At 32.0% G+C, this 18,162-nt stretch overlaps 1 protein-coding gene across 5 annotated transcripts in view; it reads right to left on the bottom strand.

Moving 5' to 3' along the window:
- Positions 1-205: 205 nt before the first annotated feature.
- LOC139526911 (VWFA and cache domain-containing protein 1-like) overlaps positions 206-18,162 on the bottom strand; it is a 41,040-nt gene continuing 23,083 nt past the window's right edge. For 3 of the 5 annotated variants that reach the window (XM_071322064.1, XM_071322063.1, XM_071322062.1), the window contains exons 13-24: positions 17,333-17,513; positions 16,397-16,533; positions 14,530-14,696; positions 14,113-14,223; positions 12,948-13,049; positions 12,250-12,352; positions 11,855-11,950; positions 7,684-7,836; positions 4,426-4,535; positions 3,622-3,741; positions 2,137-2,273; positions 206-1,061 (exon numbers count right to left, since the gene is read on the bottom strand). In XM_071322064.1, coding sequence (XP_071178165.1) covers positions 703-1,061; positions 2,137-2,273; positions 3,622-3,741; positions 4,426-4,535; positions 7,684-7,836; positions 11,855-11,950; positions 12,250-12,352; positions 12,948-13,049; positions 14,113-14,223; positions 14,530-14,696; positions 16,397-16,533; positions 17,333-17,513 — 1,776 coding nt within the window. In that variant the 3' untranslated portion in view covers positions 206-702. The remainder of the gene's footprint in view (positions 1,062-2,136; positions 2,274-3,621; positions 3,742-4,425; positions 4,536-7,683; positions 7,837-11,854; positions 11,951-12,249; positions 12,353-12,947; positions 13,050-14,112; positions 14,224-14,529; positions 14,697-16,396; positions 16,534-17,332; positions 17,514-18,162) is intronic. The other 2 variants (XR_011665222.1, XR_011665221.1) reach the window with 1 other exon arrangement.

Genomic DNA, 18,162 nt, shown 5'->3' with positions numbered 1-18,162 from the left:
TTTCACAGACGATGAAAACATTATCATAATAAATGTGATATTACATAAAGGCAACAGCATTAAACTGCTATTCAAAATTCATAAATCTATTGAGAGAAAGCAAATCCGTATTACAAACTACAATATGAATGTTACATTAACTCTTAATATCAGCAAGTGCACTGTAACAGTTTTACATAATAATAGAAATATTAGTCTCGAATACAAGGGTGAAAGATGTGCATTTACATTCAAAACATATATATCAAGATTACAAGTGAAATGTAAATATATGATTTAATTATTGACAAAATGTATATAAAACGTATGATATAACACGTATAGTGATTCGCATTAATGTGATACAGTTTATTCTACTAAATTGACATATTGCACAACATCCATCACATGTACATGAAGCAACACATTTGGGTGTTACTATTCAGTCCGTGTGATTGTTTCCTGATCTTTATGCATTTAGAGTACCAGTAGGAAAAAACAATTAGCAGTATCAAGAGTACACCATACAAGTACAAATGTATGTCTATCTTAGCTCTGTTAAACTTTTAATATCCATGATGTATTAAAGTTTAACAAGTGTTATCTCAAACGGCTGATACATGTAATTTATTAAATCCTGAGCAGTGAAACAAACACTCTGTAATAAAGCCTTCAGAATCCACTATTAAACATTCCGGTATTTTATCGTCCTCTTCTATTTTCTTATTCAGTAGGTTTATCATACCGTGATTCGTCACTTACAACTGAAATGGAACTATGTCTTAATCCTCCTCCATTTGAAAGACTCCCAGAAGAAAAGTTACTTGTTGTGGATGACGGATTAAAGTGACCATTAGATTCAAACCCGTAATTTTGTGCACTGTGCAAGTCAAGATGGTCAGGTATAGCATCTAAGTACGGGTCTTCTTTATCACAATTATCGTTTATGTGTAAATATCTCAAAAGAAAAATGACTCCACCAACTATGAGAATAACAGCTAATAGTCCACCTATTGTTCCTCCGACTATTGCACCGGTACTTGGTCCTTCTGCTTCTTTTGGTAGGACGTCATTTTGTGAAGCTATTGAAAGACATTAGTACAATTACGTCCACACACCATTAATAAAGAAAACTAATTTGGTATTTGCCTTTTGTGCTTCTTTGTTACATTTGTTTGTTTTACAGTGATTAAGATGACAACACAATGTTGTCTGCTGTACCCCTTTTTTTTGACATTTTTACCTATTGTGAACTTGATGTGACTGTCATTCCAGTAAGACGTTTAGCTAGCTATAACACAAGGTTCTATTCACCATTTTCTACTTTAAAAAATGCATGTACTAATTCAGGAATATGACAGTTGTTATTCTTTCGTTTGGTGAGTTTAAGCTTTCGATTCTGCCATTTGAGAAAGGACTTCTTCTTGATTTTTCCTCGGAGTTCAGTATTTTTGTGATTTAACTTTCTAATAATAATTATTCACATGGATGTACACCTGCTTTTATTTATATTACTTTTATGAAATAAATATAAAAGAATTAAAATCTATGTCAAATGTGCATTGGCATATTTAAATGGTAAGAGTAGGCGCACAAAGGGAAACACTACTAAAGTTACTCTACTGTTATTATATGTAGCTTAGGAAAATTATGTCTATGACGGACATATAAAAAATATTTATGTTTGTAACATCATATTGCAGATATAATTTTCATATTTTGTCATTTCACATTGCAAAAAAACACTTATAAATATAATGCTATTATAAGTTAGTTTGAAAGGGTGTGTATTTTTACGAACATATTAACAAAATGAAGTCCGATTTTTTGGTAATGCTCATTGTTTGCCTTTCTTCCTGGATGGCTTACTTTTCAGAACGTAATACTTTGATTAACTGTTAATGTGTACTCGTCCTGAATCACCCCGACATACATTTCACTGGATGCTCTGGAAACAATAACTAATCAATATCTACACACGTCATAGTGTTTTATAGTGATATATCTTTCATTCTACATTGTTTTAAAAGAAAGCAGAATGGACACAAAATGGTAAAGTAACATGAAAATGTATATTTCTCCAAAAGACTTTTAGTATTTCCAGATTTAACTTTTTATTGCCAAAAAAAAAGGTTTCACATCATAATTTAAACATACCATCACAAATATCAGAGTTTGAGTCTTTGGTCTTTCCAAAAGAGCATTCTCCTTTAATTCTACAGCAAGGTTCTGGAATAATGTCTCCTCTAAATGTAAACTCACACCAACTACATTGGAACTCACTGTAGCAATCTCTTATAGATAGAAAAAAGTACACCATACTTAATTTAGGTTGAAAAAGGTATTGCAAATTTTCCCGGTATTTTGTGTTGAAAAAGGTATTGCAAATTTTCCCGGTATTTGTGTGTTCGGATTTTCCTTGTCATGTGTGTTCGATTGATTTCCGGTATTTATACTTTCCCTTTTAAGCTTTATCGTATAATATATTGTTTGCCTCACTTTGTCATGTTTGTATTTGATTAGATAATTAATTTCATACAAGTATGTATACTTCCATGTTGACACCAGTTTTTGGTTGGTTTTGTGTATCTTAGTCTTTAGGTTTCTATGTTGTGTCTTGTGTACTATTATTTGCATCTGTTATCTTTATCCTCATTAAAACCATGACGTTGTCAGTTTATTTTCGATCAATAAGTTTAAATGTCCCTCTTGTATCTTTCGCCTTTCTTTTGATATCAGTTTTATTATATCAATCATTAAAAACTGCATTTTACTAAAGTTCATGTCCCTCCCTCAACTTTTGAATCTTACCTTGGCTTTTCTTCTCGATCGATTTATAAAAATCGAACATAGTTAAACTACCATTGCCTAATTAATTCAATTTAGATCAAATGTACATGCTTTGGTTACAGATTATACACTACGATATAGCCTTTATTTGCTGACTCTGCGCAAAACAGTAGTCAATCAATCAATAAGTCGAGACCCGGATGTGGCGTACAAACTGTTAATCTTGGTATCTACGAAGAGTTTATTAACCACTAGTCTCGAATCCTGGCTCACTGCTCGATAGTAGAGGAACCAAGGGAACAAGATAGTTCGTAGTTGTTTTTCTTGCATATGTTTTCATATGGTGTTCGCGATTCACATTTTTTGTTTATCTGGTTAGTTGAAATGGTTCGTACTAACTGTCAAACACTATTGGCTGACTCTCATGACGTAGCTTTCGTCATATTAACCTTTTCAAAGACAAACAACACAATTCATGGTTCTTAAAAAGATTTTCAAACAAAATAGTCTGAATATACAAAAAGATAGCAAAGACGATTCAAAATTCGGAAAGGAGGGGGGGTGGCAAAATATGACGTGTGTAGGTAATTTTGTTTAACCAAACCACTTACATCATCTATTGTTGTGACATAACAAATCCCCGCTATTATCACAATAGACCTATTTGCAGATAAAAACCTAATACCTAATGCAAATAAAGTATTTGATATTGATGTTTAATAAAAACAAAAATCAGCTGATAGAAAGTAATTAATTTTGAAATAAGTAGACGTAAACGGCATATGATAAAAATAAAAAAAAATATGATGTATTGAATTGAATGCCTTATTATAATATAAAATGTTTTCTTACTTTTTAGACTTTTTCTCGTTACATTTTGGATCAAAGCATGATTGGAGTCCTGTCAAATCTTCATTTACACTTATTCCGGATTTATCTAGTAATCGAGCACTGCATGGCAAACTGGAGTCTCTAAGATAATGGAAAATTGGAATGTATAAGTGTTAATTATTCATTAACATTGCAGTGACAGTTAAAAATGAAGCATTCCTCAGGTAGGAGCCTGTTGTTAAGTGAAATGAGAGTCTCTCGTGTCTTTATATAGATATAATTGTTAGTTTTCCTGTTTGAATTGTTTTAAACCAGTCATTTTGTTGTCTTTTATAGTCTGCTGTTCGATGTGTTCCTATACTGAATGCTGAATGCCGTACTTTGACCTATAATTGTTTACTTCTAGTATTTGTACATTAGGACTTGGATGGAGAGTTGTTAATTGGTCCTCATACCACATGTTCTCCATTCATACTAGATTATAACTTTTGATATTGAACTAAAAAATGGAAGTGCATTTAAATGACTCTCAACAAACGATTGTATATTTTTTCACTTGCCAAATAATAATACTAAGTTTCAACTTATTATAGATGGGTTCAAATACATGTAGATGATCTTCCTTTGTATCCAAATTCAAGCACTACATAGTAAATCTAACCAGCTTAATATGTTATGTAGATGTCATGTTATTATAATATTTGAGCTCTTAAACTATTCTGAACACGCATGACATATTTGCAACTGGACGTTAAGCAACCAACACTCAATTAAACTCTCCAAAGAGGGCGTATAATATTATTGTAAGCATAGTTTTATACATACGCTATAGTTGTGGTGTATACGTTCGTACATACATTGTATACTATAGGTGTATAACAGATGCAGTTACAATTGTTATTACACTCTCTAAAATCTGGTTGAACGTTACTATCCTGAAATGGAACAAAAAAGAATAAGAATATTTAAAAATGTAAAACAATTGAACAGATGACGAGTAAACTAAAATAAAGATAGCACTCGATCGACAAAAATTAACAACAAAAAACATCAAGAGGGCAAACAGTATTCAATCAACAAACAGATGACATTAGAGAGTGCCACACTTTATACATCTAGAGTCTATAAACAGACATTAGAGAGTGCCACACTTTATACATCTAGTCTATAAACAGACATTAGAGAGTGCCACACTTTATACATCTAGAGTCTATAAACAGACATTAGAGAGTGCCACACTTTATACATCTAGAGTCTATAAACAGACATTAGAGAGTGCCACACTTTATACATCTAGAGTCTATAAACAGACATTAGAGAGTGCCACACTTTATACATCTAGAGTCTATAAACAGACATTAGAGAGTGCCACACTTTATACATCTAGAGTCTATAAACAGACATTAGAGAGTGCCACACTTTATACATCTAGAGTCTATAAACAGACATTAGAGAGTGCCACACTTTATACATCTAGTCTATAAACAGACATTAGAGAGTGCCACACTTTATACATCTAGAGTCTATAAACAGACATTAGAGAGTGCCACACTTTATACATCTAGAGTCTATAAACAGACATTAGAGAGTGCCACACTTTATACATCTAGAGTCTATAAACAGACATTAGAGAGTGCCACACTTTATACATCTAGAGTCTATAAACAGACATTAGAGAGTGCCACACTTTATACATCTAGAGTCTATAAACAGACATTAGAGAGTGCCACACTTTATACATCTAGAGTCTATAAACAGACATTAGAGAGTGCCACACTTTATACATCTAGTCTATAAACAGACATTAGAGAGTGCCACACTTTATACCTCTAGAGTCTATAAACTGACATTAGAGAGTGCCACACTTTATACAATTAGAGTCTATAAACAGACATTAGAGAGTGCCACACTTTATACATCTAGAGTCTATAAACAGACATTAGAGAGTGCCACACTTTATACATCTAGAGTCTATAAACAGACATTAGAGAGTGCCACACTTAATACATCTAGAGTCTATAAACAGACATTAGAGAGTGCCACACTTTATACATCTAGAGTCTATAAACAGACATTAGAGAGTGCCACACTTTATACATCTAGAGTCTATAAACAGACATTAGAGAGTGCCACACTTTATACATCTAGAGTCTATAAACAGACATTAGAGAGTGCCACACTTTATACATCTAGAGTCTATAAACAGACATTAGAGAGTGCCACACTTTATACATCTAAAGTCTATAAACGGTATTACAAAATAACAAAGGTATATAATTAATTCTCAAAATAACGAAAACCGTTAGAAAAATTAGATATATGACATTTGCCTTAATACATTTTGAAATTTCTTTAAACTGAATATAAAAAAGAAAATTAACCATTGTTGCTTCCGCACATGGTAATAAAAAGCGAACAATTTCCGACAGTTCAGCGCAATACAATGTGATGTAAAAAGTTTAGTGACCAATATTGTCTCGGCATATAATACATCTTTAATTTTCCCAACCAAGAACAATTGATGAATACGAAATATCAATTCATTCCATAAAAATGATTTTTTTCCATTATATATATATATATAATTCTCTACAGTTTTCTCCAACCGCTTTCACATCTTTCTGATAATCGATTAACGTAAGTGAACACCTGGATTCATGCGCTAGTACCAAATCACCCAAATACAATGTTTTCCCATTTTACCAATGTGACGACCAATTCACCGACGAAATGAGTATTAATAAAGAAAATATGTTTATACAAAAGTACAAACCAAGCCTAAACAGATAAGACGTTACTTTTGTAAGGGTTACGTCCCTTTAATGCATTGTTACAGACTTATTATCGTGACGTTACGTTACCGTTAGTTACATTCATCCATGATTATCACAAAGATGTGAAACCGGTTGGAGAAAAATGTAGAGAATAAAAGGACTTTAAGAGCATTTTGAAATTTAATTTTATTTATATTTCTACTAGTGTGGACACAGAGTTAAATTTTTAGTATATATATATATATCATATATATAGACATCCTTTTGTCTCTGATGAATAATTGTCGTATTGGCAATCATACAATATCTCCTGATTTTAATATATTTTAGGTCAATTGTATGCGTATATTTAACATTATTTGACTAAAATAACAACAGACTGAAACATTAGAAAATAGATATACTGACCTATTGCTTTTTATTGTTACATAAGTTATGATGCCCATGTTTTTTTTAAGTATTTTTTTTCATTTATTGTTTTCCATGGTTCGTATTCAAAAAAAGTTTGTAGTCTTTATTATTCTACACAAATGGTTTAAGATGTCTGATCACACGATACGACATTGTACGACACATTGTCATGTACTTTTTCTCTCTTATCTGTTTCGTATCACCATGTTACCGTTATCCATCTTAAGGTAGATGGGGTGTCTAAATTATTATCCATGGAATTTTTTAATACTTTGTCAAAATGTAGTTTATATAGTGCTTTTTAATTTTTTTTTTTAATAAGGATGGGTCACGGGGCTTATTTTCACGCAACACGGTGTTCAAAATTGACAAATTTTGTATAGATTATGCATGGAAAACCAAATTGTCTGCAATACAACGTAAACTACACCATACAATTTTGAGATAATATATGAGAAGATAGCTGTAATAGTATGCTTCCAGTTAAGAAAAAGCAAAAATTGGTCAACGTATCCGTTTTCTTGCTATATTATAAAATAGGTAAATTCCTAACACATTCTGTTGTAAAAATACCTTAATCAGAATTATCTGTCCTTGCATTTGATTTGCATCTCCTTGTGTTGCAAAATTGAGAAAAAATTGATCACACAAATGTTTTCTGTGTTTTGTAAAATACAACCATAAACATGAAAAGTAGATCATTTTCTATATTAAAGTGAAAGTTCTTACACATGAATTACCTACTACTCTAAAAATTTGCACATTCTATTAAAGATCTAGACCGTGTTTTCTGGTATTTCCAAATCCAAGATGGAGGAAGACACCCTATCTACCTTAAAGACTGAAATAGCGATAAAACTTTTTTTCAAACTATTTATAAATATGTATTAAGTCTTACACATGTGCATGCTGATGATGTTGTGCCATCAAGTATTGATCCTTTCGCTATTCTCAGAATAAAGATGTTTGTGTCCATAACTGGTCTCAACTCAAACTTATCATCGGTTTGGTCAAAACTGAGTCCTGTAGATCTACCAGCTGGTAATGTGACCTGTGAAGCACATATAACATGTTCTTGAATATTTACTGTGTCTGTTTACATACCTGACAGCTGTTTTTCCCATTAAGATTAACAAAAATGCATTCTTGAGCTTGTCGTATTAAGAATACTCAACTCGTTTTTCGGTGTATCCGATAATCCGTCATATGTTTCAAATCATTATTTGAAGTATACTAAATTATGTACAGATATAGAACCCTAAATTACGACAAGTCACGAAGAACTTATCAGAAACTTAGATACTTTCGCTTGCTCTTACGCAATTCTGCTATTTTAAAAATGTGTACAATTATTCGGAACTATAGTATTTTATATAGTTTTAGGACATGGAATCGATGAAGCCATGTTGTATATTTTTTAATAATAAACGAGTAGTTCAAAAATGAAATTCAGTATGTTGTGTTTACTGTTTTTCGGATTTGAAGTAATGTTTGTGTAGTCATGGGAACCAGTATGCTTCTAATGCCAAAAATAAAATATTATTTGTTTCCCTTCACCCGACCGACCCAGTAAAATCACTGCGACCCGAAAATTTTTATTGCCAATTCTTGTCCACTATTTTTTTTGTTGCTATGTTGGTTATTGGTGATATCTTTCCGATGCTGTAGTCAACGAGCGTTGGGTTTTGGTGATACCTTTCCGATACTGTCAACGAGCGTTTTAAATCAAAGTATTTTTGTATTGAAGCATCTACATGATTCGGAATCAAGAAAAACAAACAAAATGCTTTGCCACACGATTTGTTTGTGTGCAAGGGTGATCTTTTTTGAAAATAAAAAAAAAACTGAAGCATCTTTCAACCCGCTGATTGCATCTCGATTTGCTTTGTGGCTAACCTCTGTTCCTGTTTAAAGGATAAAATCTAAAAGACTTCGTGTTAAAATGGCCAGACTCATGCTTTAAAATCTATCTACTTTGTCTTTGAACAGGTTGGGCACAAGTCCGGAAATGTTGGATACATGTATTCCCTGCTTTCAGGGAACGTCCCTGTTTTCTGGTGTAAAACATACCCAGTTTAAATGGGGTTTCCTTTTTTAATTGATGGCATGAAAATTACAAAAGGGCACGTTATAACTGCATCAGTAGAATGCGTAAATACTTTTAAAAGTATTTTAGGCCACACCAATTTGATCCCTTGTTCGACGGACCCGCCCGCACCTATTTTTTTCAAAACAGATTTTTTTATTTTTTTTATTTTTTTTATATTCCCGCTTCCCGCATCCGGAATTGTAATCATGTCCATTTCCCGCACCGTTTTTTTTGTAAATATTATAAAAAGATATCAACATTTGTTAAATCACAGTCTAACCTGTATATAACGATTTTAAACATAAAATCACCCCACCACACTGTGTAAATATCTGTATTTGTTTCAGCATGAAACCTGGAGTGCTCCGATAAAAAGTTATAACAGCGGGTATTTCCGTGAAGAACAAAAAATTGGTTTCTTTCCCCCTTACTTATATTCCCTATAAAAAATGTTCGTTGTTAGAGGAAAGTACAAAGAACTTCTGAAGGATTTGCCTTCAACTGCAATTATATTGTATGCTGGCGAAACAAAACTATCCATAGCCGCTGCATGTTTATGCACCTGTCCTGATTGATTCAAATTTTCTTTCTTTTGTCAAACAATTAAAGACTGGAACAAATTATCCTCAGTCATAACAAATACACTACTACAGAAACCTTCAAGGATGCACTCACGCACGATGTGCTCCTTGATACATATCCACATCTGAAGTAATCAGGCAATCATGTTTTTATCTTAAATTAAAAATAAAAAATAAAAAATGTAATATTTAAAAAATCTAAATAAAAACGAAAAATCTAAAAACAAAGAAAAATTGTAAAAAATTAATAATATAACAAATATATATACAAAAATATGGAATACATCTATGTTAAACTATATTTATAAACACATAAATTTGAAAAATTTTACCAGGCATGCGCCAGAAAGTAAACATCAGTATGTTGATGGTTTTCTGAAACTAAAGAAGAAGAAGAAGAAGAAGAGGAGCATGTCGTTCAGCAGTTATCGTTTGTTGATGTTGTTCATTGGTATTTTCCCGTTTGGATATATAAATTAGATCGTTGGTTTTCCTGTTCGAATTGTGTACGCTAATAATTTTGGGGTCCTTTATAGCTTGCTGTTTGGTCTGTATCAAAGCCCTGTGAAAAAGGCCGTACTTTGACCTGTGTTTATTATTATCAGGTTGAGAACAACCCTCCCTCAGACAAGGGGTCATTTTACTGATGTAGAAAATAAAATAAAAATACCAAGGATTTGTATAGCTCTTCTATACAAAACCTTTGAACACTTAGAATGTTGTACTCAAAAAGAGGAGAGTTACATCATATTTTAAACAAATTTTTCTAAAAGAGGGGTCCACTTATTTTGAATAATATACTGTTAAAGTAAATGTGTTAACATGGTTAAAGTCCAGGAATATTACTAAATTCTTGGACACGTTTTGACCATTTAATACCAGATAGATATATAGTTCTATGAGAAAATATGAGCCCTTTTGTACAAACAAATATATTATAACTTATATTGATCCCTCATAAAACATGTAAAAGGGATATTTATAACATTAAGGGGTTGCCCTCAAACTGATTATGATTTGGATGGAGAATTGTCTCATTGTCAGTCGCACATACATAGACCAAATTTAATTATTTCTTGGTGAACAGGGAAAAAATACTTCAGAAATTAAAGAAATGTCAAAGTACAATTGATAAATCAAGTTTTAATATTGTCAAAACCTATTATTTTATGTTTACAAAAAAAAATTATAATCGCTCGCCTTTACTTTTCATGCTTCGCCTCAAAAATTTGCAAATTAAATATTTTTTTATTAAAATTTTCAAATCGCTCGCTCGCCCCAAATTTTGGAGTCCAAAAATCCGTAGAACAAGAAATTAAATTGGTGTGGCCTTAGGAAATACAAAACATTAATATAAAGTGAAGCCTTGTCTCTTCTAGAACTCGAAAAAACATACAAATCTTTGTTTAGGAATCAATTGACCAAGCTGCATGATCCAGGTGTAACTGAACATAACTCAATTATGTTCACTTCTATTGAAAAATTTTATTCATTGAGTTTTAATTCCCATGTGATTAACCATACATGTATCTTTTTGTCATCTCATAATTGATGATCAAGGTATGAATTGGTGAACAAAGGAATATTTTTGTTGTGAGTTATGCATCAAATTAGACTTGAAATAAACTTGATTTTTTAACTAAAAAAACTAAAAAAACACTTGCTATCATTAAGCATTTTTATCACAAGTAGAATGTGCGCTTTTGCAGATTTCATTACATTACATGAATAGGAAAAAAGGAGGTTCCTGTATACTGTTCTTTTTTAACACCAGAAAACTGGGGTGTACACTGAATTAGAATACAGGGAATACCCCACTTTTTTTGACTTGAGCCTTACCTGTTGAATTTCATACAAATTCAATATAGAAAACCATATCAAGGAATAAAATAAAATAATTTGCCTACCTACCTAACCATACCCTAACAACCTCAGTCGGGAGAGGGGAAACAAAGATATTATTAATGTTGGCCTAACTGCATCTAAATGTATGTCTAAATATTCAGAATAAGGCCAGGCTAGGGTATACATTTAATATGCATTTACTGTCATTGTATCTTAATTATGAAAAAGTGGACATGCATGCTAGAAGTTGCTAATTACAACATAGAAATCAATGAAGCCATGAACATGGGCACTTAGTTTTTTAAAATTTTAGTAGTACACGTACTTGCGATTAGTGTATAGAAAGATTATATCAACCAATGAATTGACAATCAAAGTAGAGCAAAAAGACAAAGTGATCTTACAGATGAGAAAATTGTTGTTTATTTTCAATTTAACTAGCTGATTCCTTGTACTAATTCAAAGTGGTGGATCTTTTTTTATGACACTGCCATATCCATTCTTAAATTAATACATATACCAATCTATAATACATATTGCACATCAGAACATACCCTGAACGATTTAAGTTCCTTTTTTGTTGACAAATCTTCACAAGTTAGTGAATTGAATACACCATACTGTTTCATTGCGTCTGCTATGGAGGGTTCCTATGAAAAAATAAAACACATTAGGTATTATGTAACTAACATTAGATAATGAAACCGTCAAATGAAAATATGATGACTTGTAGAATATCATCAAACATTACAGGACACATACTGATTTTGAGCAATTATAAACTTCCCCATATCCTTTGTTTTTCCATTACAATAAAAACAGATACATGTATTACCCCCAACCGTTTATATCACCCAACCAAATATAGCTGGTTGGTTTTGCTCTAACGTATTGAATTAAAACTCGCGACTTCCACTGAAGTCAATAAACTTCTCTACAGAATACTCACTAAAATAGTGATGTGCTTAGGATCATCAAAATACTCTGGGTCAGTAGTTTCCTTGAATGCTTGGTGTATGACAAGAAATCCACTGTCGTCTATAATCATACATCTTTAAAAAAAATATGTATCTATGATTCAAAGGTAGGCGACTCACATGTACTGTCAAGCATCATAATTGAAGGTCTACGATATTTTAAGAAAAACATAGTATGTGTATACTGTCCAGCATTAATGAAGGATTACGTTTTAAAACAGAGAATTAGTTGTCTCGTAAAACAGTATAAATTGTTATTTGTACACATTTCAATTATAAAATATGTCCAAGCTCCTCTTTGTGTTGCTTAGTCTTTAGTTTATTTATGTTAGGTCGTGTGTACTATTATTTGTCTGTTTGTCTTTGTCTATTTTCTTTTAAGCCATGACGATGTCAGTTTATTTTCGATCTTTCGACTTTTACTGTCCCTGTGGGATCCTTTCGCCCCTCTTTTATATTTTCAAATATGTTATAATTAAAATCAAATATAAAAATATTTTGTGTTTTATTATTAAAGACTGACCTGTCAGCCTTTTACAGTCAATATATCATTATTGACAAGTAAATTATCTCATTTCAAATTTGTGATTATATATGCCTTGTATATAACTTTTGGTCTTTATTTTTAATGCGTGCTCGGCTTAACATTTATATATTTTACAAAACTTACTTGAAGTCCTTTGTCGTACAAACAGGATATATGTTGTCAATAAAGTAACTAAAATACTGTAGGGGAAAATCTGTACCAACTACTGCTGTCACTTGGTTTGAACTATAAAATAAGAACAATATGTATTACTCAAATAATAAATTTTAAATAGATCTGTCTCTACGGTATATAAATGTAATGGGTTTGGATGGGGTTTATAGAGAATGAATAAGGAAATGTGTAGAATAAATGGCTCAAAATGAAGAGGTAATGAAAGAAAGGCCATGAGCGTGTCGATTTCGTTTACCTTTAAGTTGGAACTTTTGTAAAAGATATATGTTATCATGATGAAATATACCAAAAAAACATCATATGATTATCAATATGCCTTCTCTGGTTGATGCTTCTTTCGGCGCATTTCTAGTTCATGTTTATGAAAACATATTTTTCAATCTCTCACAAATATTCTGTTTGGGCATTATCAAAAAGTCTTTCATTGTCAAAATGCGCATCTACTGAAAAAAGGACCCATTAAATGTTAGTCCTAACAATGGTATAACTACAAATATATGTCCTAAATATTTGTTACTAATTTAGTTCATATTTGATTAAGGAGACTATAATTATACAAAAGAGGGACGAAAGATACCAGAGGGAGAGTCAAACTCATATACAAGTTGCATGAAGAAATTATTTTAGTGGAAGGTACATTAAAAAAAAATAGTAACAATGTATTTCTAGTTTACTACATGGATGCCTTACTCGCACTATTATTTTTATATTTAGTGGACCGTGAAATTTGGATAAAACTCTAATTTGGCATTCAAAATAGAAAGATTATATCATAGGGAAAATGTTCGTAGTATCAAATAATTGATTGGACTTAAACTTCATCCAAAAACTACCTAGACCAAAAACTGTAACCTAAAGCACGACAGACGGACGGACGTACGGACGGACGAACGAACCAACGAACGGACGGACGAACGATCGAACGGACGAACATACAAGAAATCATAATGCCCCTCTACTATCGAAGGTGGGGCATAAAAATCAAATGTTAGCAATCAAATGACTGCATTCCAACCCATTTGGTGTGTGTAAGTGTTGATAATAACTAATCTTCTTTCTTTGAAGAAAATATTGCTTCTATTGATTTGTGTTTACGAAAAATAATTATACATACTCTCTCTTGTAAATAGTGTGAGCCAATGTCAGCAGGATTCCTGAACCCCAAGCGTCCCGATATGGTGAGGTAATATAAATCATTCCAGGATGAGATGTCGTTTCCCTCCACCTTTTAAATTAAATAGAAAGAAAATCAATACACAAACTGTTTATAAAATGATCCTGTCCAATTATTGACACTCGGTTTATTGCATAATTTTTGCAAAAAGGATAAAATTTGAAATAATGTTATATTATAAAATAACCAAACACATATACAAACGCATTCCCTTGGGACATATGCTGGTGAATGGAAAAATAAAATAATTATCTGACCTAAAACTTTACTGTTGTAACACAGCGTTTCCACGAAAACCTCAATTTAATAACAAACTAAAAAATGTAACCAATGTAACTATTTTTAGATCAAGTTTACCATGTTCTTTTCTCATGATCATAAGACTTAGTCAACGAAACTGCTGGATACACTCGAATTACTCCGGCTTTGGTTCCAATATATTTCCAAGCCAGTTGACTTTCAAACTGCTGTTTCCAAAACATTTCAGCTTTATGTGTAGCCCAAACTGTGGCTCTGACATCATCCTATAGTAGACGACATAAAGATTGTAACTTAATTCAAAAAGAAGTTAATCATACAAAAATGAAAGTAATATGCTATACAAAACTAGCATTTCTAAAATATTAGGTCAATAAAGGCAACAGTAGTATACCGCTGTTCAAAAGTCATAAATCGATTCAGAGTAAAAAAATCGGAGTAAAAACTAAAACGGAGGTTAAAACATCAACTATAAGAAGAAAACAACGAAACAACAGAAACAATGAAGTGCAAAAAAAAAACCAAGACGACAGTGCAACACACACACAAAAACAAACTATAAGATAACAATTGCCATTTTCCTGACTTGGTACAGGACATTTTGAGAGAAAACATGGTGTGTTGAACCTTGTTTTGCGGCTAGCCAAACATCGCGCTTTGATGAAATATTAGAGTAATATTCCAAACAGTGATAAGTGATACTTATATCATTTTACGGCTAGCCAAACCTCGCGCTTTGATGGCAATTATAACGCAAAAATGACAACATTACATGACAGGACTACAGTACAAATAAATGCAAGAACATTCAGAACATAGTAATACACACATTAACATTGCAATGGGACATTTCGACATGCTAATAACTATCAAAGGTACCAGGCTTATGATTTAATACATCATACTAGCGTTTTGTCTACTTAAAACTCAGCAGTGACTCTCAGATCAAAATAGTAAAGAAAGCCAAACAAGTAAAAAATTGAAGAGCATTCAATTTGATGACCCACAATTATAAAAAAAAATGTCCCAAATACGGCTAAGGTTGTCTATGCCTGGGATAAGAAAGTCCTTCGTATTTAGAATAATCTAACTTTTGCAAACAGTAAATTTATAAAAAAAAAAATACCATATAATTGATGTTAATGTCAACACCGAAGTGGTGACTAACCACAGAATAAAAACGAACACCACGTAGAACAAAACAAAACAGCATATAAAACATCACAAAAGAATCATGCATTGTCACCGACAAAAGGTCGAACGGTTTTTGATAAAAACAGGCAACCGATAGATAAATTCACCGAATGTCTATGTATATTTACTAGATGAATTCAACCGGTAACACTGCTATCAGCTTTTGTTTCCTTCAAACACAAGATAACACTGTTTGTCGTTTCACGGTAATTCATGTTTCAATGATATTAAATTTGGCAGTTTGTCTTCGACTTTCAAAAGTCCGTTTGGTATATTTCGCCTTTGTATTTGTATTGATGAATCTACAGTTTTATTGAAACCCTGATTCTCCAAGGTTTACAATGCTATGACAAGGTGTAACAATATGCCTTATCATCCATTTAGCTATGTGCTATTTAATATAGTGCACTGAGTTTTAATCATAATATCTTGTAACTATTTATTGCTTTGAAAATGATGATTTGTTTTAAAAGTTATCTACTGAGCACTGTGCTAGTGTAATATGTCACCATATCTTTAACCAATGAAAAATTGTTATTTTATTGCGATTAAATACATTATTTCATTAAGTCTTTTCGTTTGGGGCTTTTGCTATGTCATAGTTATTACCAAATATGTATTGCTAAATTTTAAATCATTTAAAAGACGAATTGTATAAATGATAAGGAGTACCCGAGATCATCCCTGTTTTTGATGGGGTTCGTGTTGCTTGGACTTTAGTTTTCTATGTTGTGTCATTGTACTATTATTTGTCTGCATTTTAATATCTTACATTAAACCCAGGGTTTTGAAAACTTTTCCTAGTTAAATAATCTGTATATTCTCTCACATCCTGTGCTGTTTCGGTTTCATCAATATATTGAAACGGATTTGAAAATGCTGAAGGTGTAAATTTTATAGCCGACTGTGCTAAAAAAAATGATGAATTTTATAAAACAAATGAACTCTTTGATTGATACACAAATGTTTGCTTTATTTTAAAATTAATCTATGAGTTTGAGTGTAACTCTTGTATCTTATGCCTCTCTCTTTTACATAACAATACTTGTTTCTATGACAATATATCGCAATGGTATTTTTAATTTTTAGTTACAATATTATGATGCTTCACTTTTGACAGCTGGCGCCATATGTAAATTATGAACTGTATGATAGGATATTGATATGCAGTTGTAATAGCAGTGACACATCCTAATGTTGCCACTGCTCAGTTACGGTCGGTATATTGTCTTTGAAACGCAAAATGTTAAAGTTTGTGATTAGATGAGTTTACGATGAAGCACTCTTGGTAGGTCAGTAGTATTTGGCCTGACGTTTTGGGTCTTTAGTGCTGTTTAACTTCGTTTTTACGGTTTTTTTTACTTGGCCATTCTACCCTTTTTGATTTGAGCGTCACTGTGAGGCTTAAATAGATACAATGTACACATGTTTTGTCATGATGTTGTCCATTTTCTCCGACTTTCCTAACTCTATTTTAAAATGGTCTTTGGCGGTTATTATTTTGGCGGATTCAAATCTTTTTTTTTAAATACATTTGCATGTACACTATTAAATTGTCTGAATTTATTTTGGCGATTTTGTTCTATCCGCGAAAATCAGCGAAAATATACACACCGCGAAAATAGCCCGCTATACGGTATATCCCTTATTATAGAAGGATTTTCAACAAACCGTTATGTAAAGGCAAAACATATACATATAAACATACCTAACGTTACTTTTCTATAATTAAATCTACAATTTGGCTGACCGTCAGATGCAAGACTTCGATTATGATATAAGAAAACATTCTCAAGCTCTGAATTTGAAATATCAAAATCCGCTTCCGAGATGACAGTATGCGTTTCCTCGCCCAAAACAATACATAAGTAAAATTTTGTGTTTTGCACCTAAAAAAGATAGAATTAAAATAGAGAAGTCTTACTAAAATAATCAAAACTTTTCAAACAGAAAGTCGATGTGTCTACGAATTCATCACTGATTGTGGAAAATAACCGTAACAGTATATAGGCAGTAGCACTCTTTCAAAGTCAAAGTTATTTGACAGATCAGGAACATTTGCGTATTTTTACATTCCTATTCATAAAAGACACAACCATCCTAATAAGTTCTTTTTTAAACAAAAATACCATTTTGGAACATACGATACATGTTTCTAGGTAAAACCAATGACATATGTCGAAAGAAAGTGTAATGAACGTGTTGTGCGAAGCATATTACAAATCATATTCACAAATATTCGGTAACAGAAAGTAAAAGAAAAGAAAAAAGGTCACACATTACAACTGTCAAGCTGATCCCCACATTAAAAGCCTTTTAGTCCAAGAGTACTGGAAAAATATAAGACTAAATAGTTAAGTATTTGAACATACTTCAAAATATGACAGCAAATTGCAATAGCAAATAAATAGGCACGGATACAGTGACTGCAAAATACCTCCATATATTCTTGTAAAATAAATTGAAGAAAGGGTGTCTTCAACATCCTAATGTATCACTTATTACCGATTTTGACCTGTCATTACGGGTTATGTTAAG

This window comes from Mytilus edulis, chromosome 6, assembly GCF_963676685.1.
Source record: "Mytilus edulis chromosome 6, xbMytEdul2.2, whole genome shotgun sequence".
Lineage (NCBI taxonomy): Eukaryota > Metazoa > Mollusca > Bivalvia > Mytilida > Mytilidae > Mytilus > Mytilus edulis.
The sequence above is the reverse complement of the archived record's forward strand: the minus strand, read 5'-3'. Positions and strand labels throughout refer to the sequence as shown.